The following is a 13,869-nucleotide window of genomic DNA, read 5'->3' on the forward strand; positions in this document are numbered from 1 at the left end:
TTTCAGACACTTGAGGCATAAACAGATTCCCCTGATATTTGTTACGTTATTTATTTACTCGTTTATGCTCTGCCCAGTTTGCTTGGATCAGTTGTGTTTGTGGCATTTCAAGCATGTTGGTTGCCAGAGTGCCCTCTGATAGACTTGCGATGTCAACACTCATACGATGGTTAAAGGGTGTTTCTTCTTTTCTTTTTAGTATTCATTTATTGGCCTTTATAAATGCCAGTGGATTAGCAAACAGCTAATACTCGTCTAGTTTACCTGGGTTATACAAAGGGCTGTGTTTCCCTCACCTTTAAACTGCCACCATAGTTGCTTCTTATTATTTTTGGTAGGAATATTGCGCATAACATATCACAGTCTACCTCGTCAGAATAACTGTTTACTGACTCAAATTTTCATAATAAACGACGTCTATTTCATGTCTTTGAAATATTGTTTTCTAAATATAGTAAATATTTAGTGTCATATTATAGTAAATTACACTGTAATGCATCTTCTCTGGGGTAGGAATGGTGACTCCGAGGCTAAGAATCATCTTTCACCAAGAGATGGGACAGGAACTCTCATTCCATCGGGCCCTAAGCAGGTGAGGCCATTGATGTTTATATTTCCCCAGTTGTAGTATTTTATGGTTGTAATCTTGTCATTCTGCCCTGGTGTCAATTGATCCCCAGAAACTCTTGATCGTGATATATATCAACCAAGTAATAGATTTTCCAGATTCATTTCCACCTCAGGAATGATTTTGCATCAATTGCTTCAGTCTTAAAAGCTCACAATCTTTCTTGTGAACAACAGGGCTGCTTTGTGGTGGAGCTGGAACGCAGCCAGAGGGGCTTCGGCTTCAGCCTGAGAGGAGGGAAAGAGTATAACATGGGGCTGTTCATTCTTCGACTGGCCGAGGAGGGACCCGCTCTTAAAGATGGCAGGATACATGTATGTTTTCTTTCTCCACTTTATTGAAGTGCAATAGTTCCTAATCAAAGCTTTGAGTTTCTCACAGAGCACTGTACCTCGGGCAAAATGAGACATCCTGCCCCTAGCAGTGGAAAAGTTAATGTTAATAGATTTTTTTTTCTTTTATTATTATTTGTCAGGTTGGAGATCAAATAGTGGAGATCAATGGCGAGGCCACACAGGGCATTACACACACTCGGGCAATTGAGCTGATCCAAGCAGGAGGCAATAAAGTTCATCTACTTCTCCGACCTGGCCAGGGCTTGGTCCCGGATCACAGTGAGTTATTGCAGAGCACTGCGTGCATGTTGTCGCCGCTGCATATAGATCTACTTAATAGCTTATTAGTCATACATATAGAGAAGCTTTTGTATGGATATGCTAGATAGCAGGGTGCCGAGTTTCCTTTTTCTCATGCATGTGTTGCAAGCTTTCTTGACTTTTCTCTCTTCTCATTCTGTTTTACTACTGCTATTTGGATCTGCCTTTTGTGCTCTTTATCTGCCTTGCTTTCTCTGTTTTCTGCTCTAGCACGGCTGTCTATTTCTACTTTTATCTCTTCCTTCTATAGGTCTGAACTCTTCTTCCACCCTGTGCTTCTACATGAAACCAGAGCATCACTAAAGGCCTCACTGCTTTTCTTGGTCTGTCCCTAATAACATTGGTAATCCTTGTACTCCACCTACTTTTGTCTTAGAACTCTCCTTTCAGAGTGATTTAACTCCCAAATTAAAGTGTTATTCTCTATCCACTATGTCATCCCCCATGATCAGCCTGAATAGATCAGTTCGTTGTAGCTCAGTAATAACCTAATGTATTACAGTATAACCAGACTATCTAGAGGGCTGAACTAAAGCAGTGAGTCCTAGAAGAACAAACAGGCCTGCAGGAGCATTGGAAGGCTTCTGAGCCCCACAGGTTATTTTTTAAGGGTATTACAAAACAAGATGCCACTGAACACTCACTGCGTCCTTAGTTTGAGTGAAGATGGAGGCCTGGAGAGAAGTTCTTAACCAGATATTGATCAGTGAGTGGAAAAGTAGTAAAAGGATCTGTGTTTATTCACTGGCATCAATCTTTCAATCCAAAGACCAAATTATTTGAATGAGTTGTTGCTCTTAGAAATCCAAAAGCTCATTTCAGCACCTCTAAGTCCATCACGCTCACTTTTCTCTCTCTGTTTTTTTCTGCTGCATATATCTGCTCTCAACTACAGCTGTGCAGTTCTTATCAGCTCTGGGGAAAATTGAAACGTCAGTGCTGAGTGAACTCTAGCACCTTTTCATTGATAGCTACGTTGTCAGCTGATACACATCTCAAACAAGGCAAATATATTAGAGGGGGCTATTACAAAGGACTATTACAGAAAGTGTGGTAGACGGAAAAAATCTTTTTTCCAAAAACTGAGCATATCGCGCTTCTATTGTATGACTTATTTAATCATCTTTAATCTTTGTTGAATGTGCAAAAAATATCTCGTTATGATTTTTTTTTTAGCTTCTGCAGTTTCTTTGCTTTCACATAGCAGTTTTTTTGCTTAGCTCAAACTTTTTTCTTACTATCTGCTGCTTGCTTTGTAGGTTCAAAGGACAAAGTAACCATTCCAACCTCAAGCTTTCCCAGATTCTCTGTATCTGATGGGCAGTCATCTCCAGCTTCTCCATCCTCTGTCTCCCTCTCTACCTCTGAACTTTCCCCATCCTCACCCAAAATATCTGCCCCTGATGAGTTCCCTGGGGGTGACGGCATAGAACGTGGGTCCCCTGGTGCTGCGAGGGAGCATGGTAGGCAGGCTAACAAACCAAGAGGACAGCAGCTCTCTGACCCTAACCATAAGCGCACCACCAGCCCAAGCACCCAGACCAATAAAACAAGCAGGAGCGACTCCGCAAATGGTAGCCCCAAAAGAGCCACTGAAGGCCAAAGGGAGCACATAGATCGCTCCCAGAGCCCTCGAAAAACAGACCAAGGCCACAGCGGATCCCTGGAGGACATGAGCAAGGACAGAAAAGCCCAGGGACAGAGAGGCTCCAAGTGGGAACGTGACCCTGCCGTGCCTTTGAGCAACCTGGAGGAGCCTCACAGCCCCAGGCGCCCAGCTGGCCAAAAGCCCAATATTGCCTCTGGAGAAGAGAAGGACCTGAGGTACAAGCAGACTGATTCAGCTTACTGGCAGGAAAGAGGAGCTACAGAGAGTGGAGACAAAACCTGGGGAACCACTGACTACTACAGAAAGGCAAAGAGGGCTGAGCAAGAGGCACTGGTCCAAAAATCCAACTCCCAAGCATACAGGGAGAGGGTGGGGTCAGACGCTGATGGTGGCACACTGAGCCGAAAGACCGCAAGAGACAAACGGGACAAGGAACATCGAGATGGCAAGTACCATGGTTCAACTGAAGAAGTGAATAAAAAGGACCCACGAGGTTCAAACAGTAGCATCCCAGACCCCAGCTGTAATGGGAACACTTCCAGCAAGAAGGGTCCCATCACCCCGGGCCCGTGGAAAGTTCCCAGTTCTGCCAAGATCCAGTCCCGAGTGGACACCACATATGCAGATATCTGAAACCCTGCCAGGACTCTGCATATATAAAGAAAAAGCTGAGCCACAAACATGAATTCAGAATTGAAGGATTATTTTTTTTAGACATGTCTGACATAGCAGATCACTGTGCAACCAGCAACATAGCTTCTCATTGCTCCTGATTATTTTTTTTTTCTCCAACCACTTTGCCTACATCAGTTTGCATCAAGCTGCTGATATCTGATCCGACACACGTTGTACCTACATGAGAATTTGTACTGTATAATGATGTGTAAGCATGTGTGTAACAGATGGGTTCTGAGTGTGGTATTTGGAAGTAACAATGACGTCTATTTTGTGCCAATCAGAGACTCCGGTAATATAAAGAAGCTGCTCCTAATTGCACTCACTGTGAGACTGTTTGTGGGTTTTTTGGATAAACTGCTCTCCTCCCCACCACGATGAAGGATCCAGATTTTTTTTTGTTTGTTTGTTTTGGGGTTGTTTTTTTTTTATTACGTGTGTCACGTTTGAAGGTTTAAAGGCATACACATGCAATCACAGCTTTTCTTCCAGGTGAGACTAACTCACTGTTGCTGTCACAAATGGATGTTTTAAAAACTGAGACTTGTGATTTTCTCTGATCGCTGTCTTAAAAGCGAAACTGTCTTGTAAGTCCTTTATGGTTTGTTTTTTGAGACCGACTAGAGTGTGACTGCATTCATACATGCGAAGACATGAATTCCCTTAGCATATCAGAGAATGGAAAGACTACCCTGGAGCTTTATATGCATAAATCAGCAGACCAGATACTTGTGGTTATAGTTCTAATGTTTGTTATATGTGTGTTAATGAAAATAAAGCATAATGTAATTTATTGAAATTAAATGTACACAGAACAGTTAGTACACATAATTTCACTTTTCACGTAGAAGGTAGAAATGGAACGTGTAGATAAGCATCTCCATCTAAAAGAATACATTCAAAGACTGCAGTTTATGCATCTAATTTCATTCAAGCCTGATTCATAAAGTTGCTGACTGTTCACAGCTCTGTATTTTAGGTCCTCTGCCTGCGTGTACGTATACAAGCTGACTTGTAGGCCTGTGTATTTTAAATATCACTGTAGCATCGACTATACTGAAAATGAAACATATCTCATTTAACAAAGTGGTTACACATATATCGACTCATATTATACATGAATTGAATTAACAGAGGCTGACTGTAAGAAGTGAGACATCTGGCTTTTAACTTACTAAAAACATTAGAAGATATGTCTTTTTGTTAACCATAAATATAGGCACAAAAACAGATGGTTCCAACACAAATATCTATTTTTGATCATTATTTTTAGTACATGACCCCCATGATTTAAGTAGTATAGTATTAATATTATGCTCCATTATAGGCAAGATGCCTGAAGAATTCACCAAATAGTCACCCTTTGGTGATTGAACATATAGTGCATGAAATTGGCAGTACCATTTCTTTAGGAGTCTGGCTTGAAATTACAATCTAAGGTTTGTCAACTTTATTTTTTTAATAAATTCAGTGTAATAAAAAAGTTATTGGGATATGTTGCCCTGCTCTAAAATGACAATGTAGCATCGTTCCAGTGTTTCTCCTGTGGAGTAGAGACACCTAGTGGTTTATACACTGCTGTTCACAAGCAAATTATTGCTTGAACCCAACCCATAAGGATGTGAAGCAGTAATACATGCATCTGTGGGTCTGTAAGACCACTGCTTAATTTATTGTCCACTTTATTGTGACTATGATGCGATACTGTATTAATTACTGTTCATGCCATTACCATGTATGATACTGTGGCCTTGTATTGCTCCAACATATATACATATATATATAAATATATAAAAAAAACTTTTAGTTTTACATCATGGTAGTTGTAAATGTTTATAAATTGTACAGCACCTGTATAAATATTTGCCTTCATGCAGGAAAAAAATCCTCTAAATTGTTTCATTATTTTTTTAAGGGAAGGGAACTGAGAGGAAATGCTATAAAGTGGTTCAAAAGAAATAATAATAATCTGGTCATGGCATTTTGTTCATGCACTGATAAATAAAGGTTTACTGATTCAACATGTTTGTTTTGTCCTCTTTTTACGCCTCTAGTGGGTGTGCCACTGCATTATGATGACAACTTTAAAAAATATATATATTTTTACCTCAAATTGGAGTCGGTTACAGTGGTTTATCGTTGTGGCGTGTAATATTGCTACTTCACAGCTCTCACCCGCTGCAAACGCAAAAGCTCCGCCTCCAGTGGGTTAACCATTACGTCAGCTGAGCGGAGGTGAGTGCGTGCAAAGCCGCACGCATTCAGTACATTCCAAACTCCAACTCCCATGCAGCCATGCGCCGTCTTTAAACTACATTACCTACAGATCAATGCGTTGCGCGTGCGCAATGGACTCAAATCAGCGAAGGGAACTACAAATTAACGGCAAGAGGACTACATATTGTCGGGGACCTGCGCAGTAGGAACCCAGAGTCCTTTAAATTGTTGACTACTGTACGTGCAAAGATGGCAGCTCAGGTCGACTTGCTCCGTGCCAAAGTAGAAGACAAAATGGTAAGGGATCGTCTGGAGCGATTCATGAAAGAGAAGAAGAAGAAAAAGAAAAGGGACTTGTCACCGTTGGCCGACAAACGGGAGAGGTCTGAAAAAGAAGCGAAAAACGTGAAGCTCCATCACCACCATCATAATCACAAACATGCCGAGCACCGGATCCATCAGCCGCATCAGCTGCAGCAAAATCCCAAGCCCCACAACTTCAGCACGGACAAGCTCGTCCTGCACAGCCACCATCACAATCACAGCCTCACCAACGGCACGAAGAAGCCGATTTTTCCTCCGCCTCAGCCGCGAAAGGTGCCGGAGCAGCTACAGAAGAAGCAAACGGTGCCTTCACAGCCACCTGCGCTCTTCACTTTCACGCCTCTCAAAGTGGTCAAGGCCAAGCCCCAGGAATTCAAAGAAAAGCCCAGGGATAAGGACCTGAAACTAAAGCTGAAGAAGGAAAATGAAGAAGCAAATGTGAAACACGCCGAACTGAAGAAAAAGAAGGGTGAGCTTTGCTATTTTCATTTATTTATTTATTTACTTTCGTTTAAAGACTGTTGGCATTTGAAGATGGATGTTGGGGGGATCTGAATGACAAGTAATGGCATGTAATGTGTGAGTCTTTTGATTACAACAATTTGTAATGTTTGCTGTTAAGTAGTGCAATTTATAGAGTAGCTATACAACTGACCTAGTGTATATCCTTTGATAGTAAATAAGAAAAAAAAGAAGCAATGAATACGTAAAACTTACAGAAAATATGTCCCCGAACCTCCCTTTAATCATCATTGCTAGTCTGCTGCATTATGGGTTGACTAAAGAACAGAGCTAAACACAGCTTTTTTTATGCACATCCTTCTTTTCTAACTTTTAGCTGCTCATTTACTTGTAGAGCCAAGGCCTCACAATGAGAATGGCAAGTCTTTAACACTAGAAGAATATCTCCTTAAGAAAAAAAAGAAGAAGAATCATGAGGATGAGCAAGGTGTCAAGAAGGTTCGACACATGCACAACAAAGCCGTTCAGACTGTATGCTCAGGGGTTGGAAAAGATCCTTCTCTGCCTGGCAGCATTAAGCATGAAAGCAATCACCATCCCGGCAGAGATGCTGTCGACTACCCGGCCCACCTCCATGCTCTCAAACAGGTTCACGCCCCCTTCTTTTCCCACCAGGACCACTACATCCGCAGCTCCTGTCTCCAGACAGGAACACGATATGGACGCTTCATACACGAGGAAAGGCAACCCAATGGTGGGGGGTCTATCTTGCACGCCTATGCTGACGAGTTGGCCTGTCTTAGCCCGGCTGAGATGGAGTGCTTTGCCCAGGAATTTCTGAAGCTGGCTTTTGCCGAAAAGCCTAAAGGTGCAGCCTCATATGCCTTGTCAGTAGTACACAATGCAGCTGCATACCTACCGGACTTCTTGGACTACTTTGCCTTCAACTTCCCCAACACGCCGGTCAAAATGGAGATAATGGGCAAGAAAGACATTGAGACTACCACTATTGCCAACTTTCAGTCTCAGGTATGTGAAAAGGGCAAAGGGTTCTCTTGACCATAACACAAAAAATGTAAACAGAATCCCTCGTGACTTCCATAAACAAATACAGTACAGGACACTGCTTGGGGTGAGCAGAGTGGTTAGATGCTGATCAGCATGAATTTGTGTTTAAAATATTTTATTTTATTTTTAAAAAAAGGCTGAAAAGAGTAATTTCCATTATGAATGGAACTAACTAAATGTTAAATATATATTGCTTTTAATAGATGTTTTAGTGTAAAGATTCCTTGGTTTTAATCAACTAACAGTACAAAACTTCTTGTGCTATAATATCAGAGCATAAGTGGATTTATAGAGGGGGTAGTTTTGGGAAGAGCAAATTTAAACTTGCAGAATATGTTGGGTTTTGGGGGTTTTTTTGTTTTGTTTTGTTTTTAAGAACATTTTTGTGTCAGAGATGCAAAAACATAAATGTAGTAAATCAGGTTACAGCTGAGATTATCTGTCATGAACGAAAACTATCAGACTGAGTGTTTTTAAGTTGTAGATGGTGGAAATGGATAGCATCGCCCATAAGGGCAATGAGTTCCCTCACTCCACCAATGTTTATACATCAGGTGCAGATACTTTTTCTGGTGAGATGCGATACACTAAAACCGAAAACAAATTTTAGATAAAATCAATATTGTTGTGAGTCAGAGCAAGTCTTACAAAAGCCACGATCTTAAATGAGGTACAAAAATATTTGCCTCTCAGTAGCTGTCTGTGTTTAATGTATATTCTCATTAAGTTGATAAACTGCTGGTGGCTGGCTGCGTTTGTTCTCATAGGGCACTTACAGTCACAGTTGTTTCATGACGTTGCAAATAGGGGTGGGTTTTGATTATCGATTTATCGATTAAAATCGATTCTGGCTTGGATAATGTGATATCGATTCATTAAAATCCTGAATCGATTTTTAAATATAAATGTATTTTGCCCGAAATGCCAGAATCTCAAGTTAAACCTCACGAACTTTCTACAACCATCGGCGGGCGCTTTGTGTTTACGTCCTTTTTTTGCGCTGATTCTGAAGCTGCAGGTTTGATCTCTTTCCAAACAATATTAACTGAACCAGCAGCAAAAGAAGATCCAAACTACGCTTTACATAAACATTGTCCCGAATTTCCTCTTACTTTTGCTGTTTTGCTTCCACCACGATAAAATCCCACTTCATGAGCTCTCTCTCTCTCTTTCTCTCTCTCAGGAATAGTTTTCCATCTAAAAATCTCTGTTTTTTGCATTATTCGCTTACTTATTACCCACCAGTCTATGGTGTCGGCCACTGTTTTTTTTGTTTTGTTTTGTTTTGGGTTGTTTTACTTACTTCTGACAAGAAAGCCTCATTTCTGCCGTTCAATACTAAACAAATGTAAACTTTTTAAAATTATGCAAAATTGGAAAAGGCTTAGCTGTGTCTTTAATCAAACCTCTGTAACTTTGCTCTGCTTCACTTCGTTTTTGACTGCACAATATTTTTAAGGTCATCTGCTATAAAAACTCAGACCAGGAAACCGCCTTCATGTTTTTCTGTGTTTTATACTCAGTTACTTTGACACAAATCTGCTGTGATGCTTACACCTTTGATAAAGTCTCACAACTTTCTTTTTATAGATATAAAAATATTGATATGTACTGATAAGTGATCCGAATTATAATATTTCAGACTGTCTGAGGCAAAATTTCCCCGAATCGAATCAATTCGGGACCTTGTGAATCGGAATTGAATCGATTCTAGAAATCAGTGACGATACTTAGCCCTAGTTGCAAATTGATTCCTAACTGCAGAAAGATGAAACTGTGTCAGTACATCTGCAAATGTGTGATGCTGAAAAGGATACAGAGCTCAGCAGTTTGTCATCTCACCACTGCATAAATGCACAAAATGTTTTTGTTGTTGTTTTTACTTACTACAGAATTTTACTAGGTCATTACATAAAACAGCAGTGTTTATGTTGCTGATCACGTCTGTGATTCATGAAGCGTTTGATCATTTTGCTACAATGACTGTAGTCTAGTATATTTTCTATGCATTTATGTGCTTCTACAAATAAAGGTGTGACTCACAGATTACGGTCTGTAGTGTCGGCTAGACACACACGGGCCAGAAATCCATTAGAGTGACTTGTGTATGGATTTTCCCCCTCCTTTGAATATGCTACCAGGTGATGTGTGACTGAGTAAATCGAATCTGTTAGCCACAAAGTGTCACTGAAGCTTTGTCACAATCATTAATCTGTGATATGAGAGTGCCCATTCTTCTTCGGGTTTTGACATTTAACAGTCATTTGTTTTGTGTCTAAATGCAGTATACAAAGACAGTAAGTTAGACTGTAGCGCACACCCTGAAATATATGTAAAATTTCTGCTGTCCTAGGTGAATCGGACTTACTGTTCAGGGACTTATCGAGCAGGACCCATGAGGCAGATCAGCTTGGTTGGAGCCGTTGACGAGGAAGTTGGAGATTACTTCCCAGATTTCCTGGACATGCTGGAAGAGTCACCATTTCTCAAGGTCAGAGGAAATATTAGAGTCCTAATAGATGGAAGTTTGTAGTCTGCCTACATGGCTCACACAGCAGCACTTAGGTTTTGTAACAATTTTGTTTTGTGTACCATATGCTAAAGAAGTGGGACAAGAGTATGCATACATTGCTGCAGCACTCTACAACCTACTGCTTACTCTAACTTTATGGAACAAAGTACTGTGAAACTAGCTACTTGGTTCTGTAAGGCTGCAGTTGGACCCTTCTCATGCTGTATGTGCCCTAACCAGTAAACATTAGGTCACTCAGCATTAGCACTAAGTGATTATTTTAATGCTAACATAAGAAATCGGATGAATCCAGAGGTATACTAGAGCCTTATGTGTGCCATTATTCATCCAAATAAATTGAGAACAACATGCATTGTGTTGCATAACAAACAATAACTGATGTTGGCTCTAGTGAAAGCTTAATGGAGCACAGAAAATACAAATATAGAGTCCTGAATACTTCAGCAAATTATTGCCTGCAAAAAGCAAAATATTGCATATGAAAAATGGCAATTTTTTTCATTTGGCCTTATTTATGAAATCCTAAATGGTAGGGACTGTGTATTTAAAGTGATTCTAAAACTGAACCTGACTTTCCAATGATTATTTCAAATTGAATATGCTCGAAGCCTAAAGTACAGGAAGCAAAAACTTGTTGCAGTACTTACGTTCTGGGCCGTAGACTTGAAGATGTTGAATACAGTATGTTGCTGTCAGGAATGTTAAGAAGTACCAATACTCTGATTGATCTAGTGCTAACACATTCCTACTGGTTACAAGTTGTTACCACCATCCTCCAGCATTACCCAGCATATACAGGGCTCATCGGCAAATTGCATATGCTTAATAGGCTGTAATATGATGCATATCAAGGTAAACTTGATGCCTTGATGTTTCTTAATGTTTGTGTCTGTGTATATCATCACAGATGACCCTCCCATGGGGAACCCTCTCTAGTCTAAAACTGGACTGTCGATCTCAGAGTGATGATGGGCCGATCATGTGGGTCCGACCAGGTGAACAGATGGTGCCCACTGCTGACATGCCTAAGTCTCCTTTCAAACGGCGCAGGTACAAGTTCATCTGTGGGTTTATCAATGTATATAGGCAAAGTACTCATGATGTAACCTCTGGTTTTCTTGTTCTTGTGTGTTTCTTCAGGTCCATGAATGAGGTAAAAAATCTGCACTACCTACCGAGAACCAGTGAACCCAGGGAGGTTCTCTTTGAAGACCGGACTAAGGCCCATGCTGATCATATTGGGCAGAGTTTTGACTGGCAGAGCACTGCTGCTGTCGGTGTACTGAAAGCAGTGCATTTCGGAGAAGGGTGAGTATCTCTTAAATAAAGATGATGCGATAGCAGCACCTCATGCATCATGATATGTGAAGTGGGAAAGTAACTTTTCGATATACTTTGTTTCTTTTTTAAAATCTCTTACAGGAATAACCGACCACGTATAACCAAAGATGTAGTGTGTTTTGATGCTGGGGACTTCAATGAAGTTGTCCAGAGGCTGCAGCTGGATCTGTACGAACCTCCAGTAGCTCAGGTGAGACGTGCGGCTTTATAGCAATGTGTTTTGTTTTTTGTTTTTTATATTATAGCGGGGTTTTTTTGTTTGCTTTAAAATAAAACCGCTATGTGTCTTCGTTCTTTGTGCAGTGTGTTCAATGGGTGGATGATGCAAAGCTCAACCAGCTGAGGAGGGAAGGCATTCGCTATATCCGCGCCCAGCTGTGTGACGATGACATTTACTTTATCCCAAGGAACGTCATCCACCAATTCAAGACCGTGTCTGCAGTCTGCAGCCTCGCCTGGCACATCCGCCTCAAAGAGTACCATTCAGAAGACGTAACCGCAAAGGAGGAGCAGCAACCCAACGATCTCAGCCCCACCTCTGGTCGAGTGTCGTTTTCCTCCCCTGCGAGGCCTGATGCCTCCATAACCCCCTGTGCAAGACCACAGGGAGACAACATCCAGGGTGGGGTGGCTAAAACCGAAGAACCTGAGTTCCAGAGGCCAGCAACACCTTCCCAGGAAACCCAGCCAGCCCCTCCACAGCCTGCTAAATCTGCTCACCTCCCAACAACATACAAGGATCCCCACCATTTCTTAGCACCAGTCCGCCCTGGATGTACACCTTCAAAAGAGCCCAGCCTTCCGAAAGCTCATGGCCACACTGCAGACTTCCCTGAATGACCTTATGCCCCCATCTACCCCCACAACCTCTATTTCCCCTGTAAAGGAATTTTGGACTTGGACTGACATTTTTGTCAATCAGGAAGCTTTTCGACTTAACTTATTGTTCATGCTTTTGTTTTTAATCTTCAAATGTTGTTTATGATGTAGTCACATGTTTTCCCGTAAGTCCAATTACATAATTTAATGGGATTGTATAATACAATTTCTTATTTTATATTGCTCTCATATTCACTGTAACGCTTCACTGTTTTATTCAGAAGCTGTGTATGATGTATAGAAACTATTATTTTTTTAGACTGACATAATTTGTCACATGCACATGTTTTAATATATGTTGAATGTTTAGCTGGTTTAGCTTCCATATCATGGAAGAATTGAAGTCGCAAAATGCTTGTGGATCGATTTAGAAGCTTAAAAAATGTAAGTATAGAAGCATGATACTGATCTTTTTTTTTTATTTTTTTATTAGTTTCAGTGACCGATGCAAAGTGAACTAATGTTACCTTAAGAATACTGTGGCTTCTCATTGATAGACTGAGTTGTCAAAGTGCTGCCAGGCCTTTCTTATTTGATTTAAAAGCTTGGGAAGAATTTGACTTTTTACATTCATCATGCCTATGGAAATAATAATTAGCTATTACTTTTATTATTTTCAAATGCCGTCTTTTAAACTTGAGTATAATTTCCTTTAAACTAAGCAACATACAATATATTACAAGCACTTAAATTTTACTCGTCTGCTTCATAAGTTGAAGTTAAGGCAGTTCTTTATTTAAAAAACATTTTATACAGGGCCTTTTTCTTACTGTTAATACAGTTTTTTGATATTTATTTATTTTCTTAATATCGAGCTTAACATATAAACACAGGTTTATAACCAGTGATGAGTATTTAAGATTATGACCTAATTGTAAAAGCACTTCTAAGTGACTAAGGAATCACATCTATTGCGCTTAGCAATAACAATTTGACTCTTTTCTTCATGTGTGGAGTTTGTATTCAGAATTTGGAATGTAAATATTATATTGTTATTGCTGGGAATATGTTGCAGCTGTCTTTCAGTCTCAGTTTAATTAAAATTCCATTCACACTCTTATTGTTAGCTGATAATGTCATTATGCTGAAGAAGGCACTTTGTAGTGAGTTTGACGTGGTTGCAACTATGGCTACGTTCACACTGCAGGTCTTGATGCTCAATTCCGATTTTTTGATCAAATCCGATTTTTTTTTGTCTGCGTGTTCACACTACAAATAAAATGCGACAGCAAAGGCGCTCTAGTGTGAACGCTCAAAGCGGCCCGCATGCGCAAAAGAAGACTTCACACACAACGCGCTCTGTTTAGACCCAGACCAAACAGTATTGTTTGACAGATGGCTCTTAATATAAAGACTTCGGACTTTACGTTTCCCAATTTTTGCTTTAAGTTATTTTGTTATTTACATAATAATGTAAATAACCTAATAATTATCCTTATTGCTGTTTTAGAGAGGAGCGGTGCTTCAAAGGATAGCT

General features: G+C 40.3%; 2 protein-coding genes across 5 annotated transcripts in view; both read left to right on the top strand.

Annotated features, from left to right (window-relative positions):
* Positions 1-5,589, top strand: part of magi3a (membrane associated guanylate kinase, WW and PDZ domain containing 3a) — a 107,922-nt gene extending 102,333 nt beyond the window's left edge. Inside the window, exons 18-22 of one of the 4 annotated variants that reach the window (XM_085259042.1) lie at positions 514-592; positions 805-942; positions 1,104-1,242; positions 1,535-1,627; positions 2,544-2,677. In XM_085259042.1, coding sequence (XP_085115168.1) covers positions 514-592; positions 805-942; positions 1,104-1,242; positions 1,535-1,587 — 409 coding nt within the window. In that variant the 3' untranslated portion in view covers positions 1,588-1,627; positions 2,544-2,677. The other 3 variants (XM_085259043.1, XM_085259041.1, XM_085259040.1) reach the window with 3 other exon arrangements.
* Positions 5,590-5,972: 383 nt separating this feature from the next.
* On the top strand, positions 5,973-13,452 carry rsbn1 (round spermatid basic protein 1). Its single transcript, XM_085259048.1, has 7 exons — positions 5,973-6,578; positions 6,966-7,600; positions 9,993-10,130; positions 11,080-11,222; positions 11,313-11,480; positions 11,595-11,703; positions 11,817-13,452. Exons 1-7 carry the CDS (start codon positions 6,035-6,037, stop codon positions 12,351-12,353), a joined length of 2,274 nt encoding a protein of 757 aa, XP_085115174.1. The 5' UTR covers positions 5,973-6,034; the 3' UTR covers positions 12,354-13,452.
* The last annotated feature ends 417 nt before the right edge of the window (positions 13,453-13,869 follow it).

The sequence above is a fragment of the Mchenga conophoros genome, linkage group LG20 (assembly GCF_057382185.1).
Source record: "Mchenga conophoros isolate Kocher_MC1m ecotype Shallow Benthic linkage group LG20, M_conophoros_male_GT1.1, whole genome shotgun sequence".
Lineage (NCBI taxonomy): Eukaryota > Metazoa > Chordata > Actinopteri > Cichliformes > Cichlidae > Mchenga > Mchenga conophoros.

What these genes read in the sequence shown, in the direction of transcription:
- rsbn1 (XM_085259048.1), top strand. Translation starts at nt 6,035, where the DNA reads ATGGCAGCTCAGGTCGACTTGCTCCGTGCCAAAGTAGAAGACAAAATG. An exon ending in TTGCCAACTTTCAGTCTCAG is followed by an intron (nt 7,601 to 9,992) that starts GTATGTGAAAAG and finishes CTGCTGTCCTAG; the next exon opens with GTGAATCGGACTTACTGTTC. An exon ending in GCAGTGCATTTCGGAGAAGG is followed by an intron (nt 11,481 to 11,594) that starts GTGAGTATCTCT and finishes AATCTCTTACAG; the next exon opens with GAATAACCGACCACGTATAA.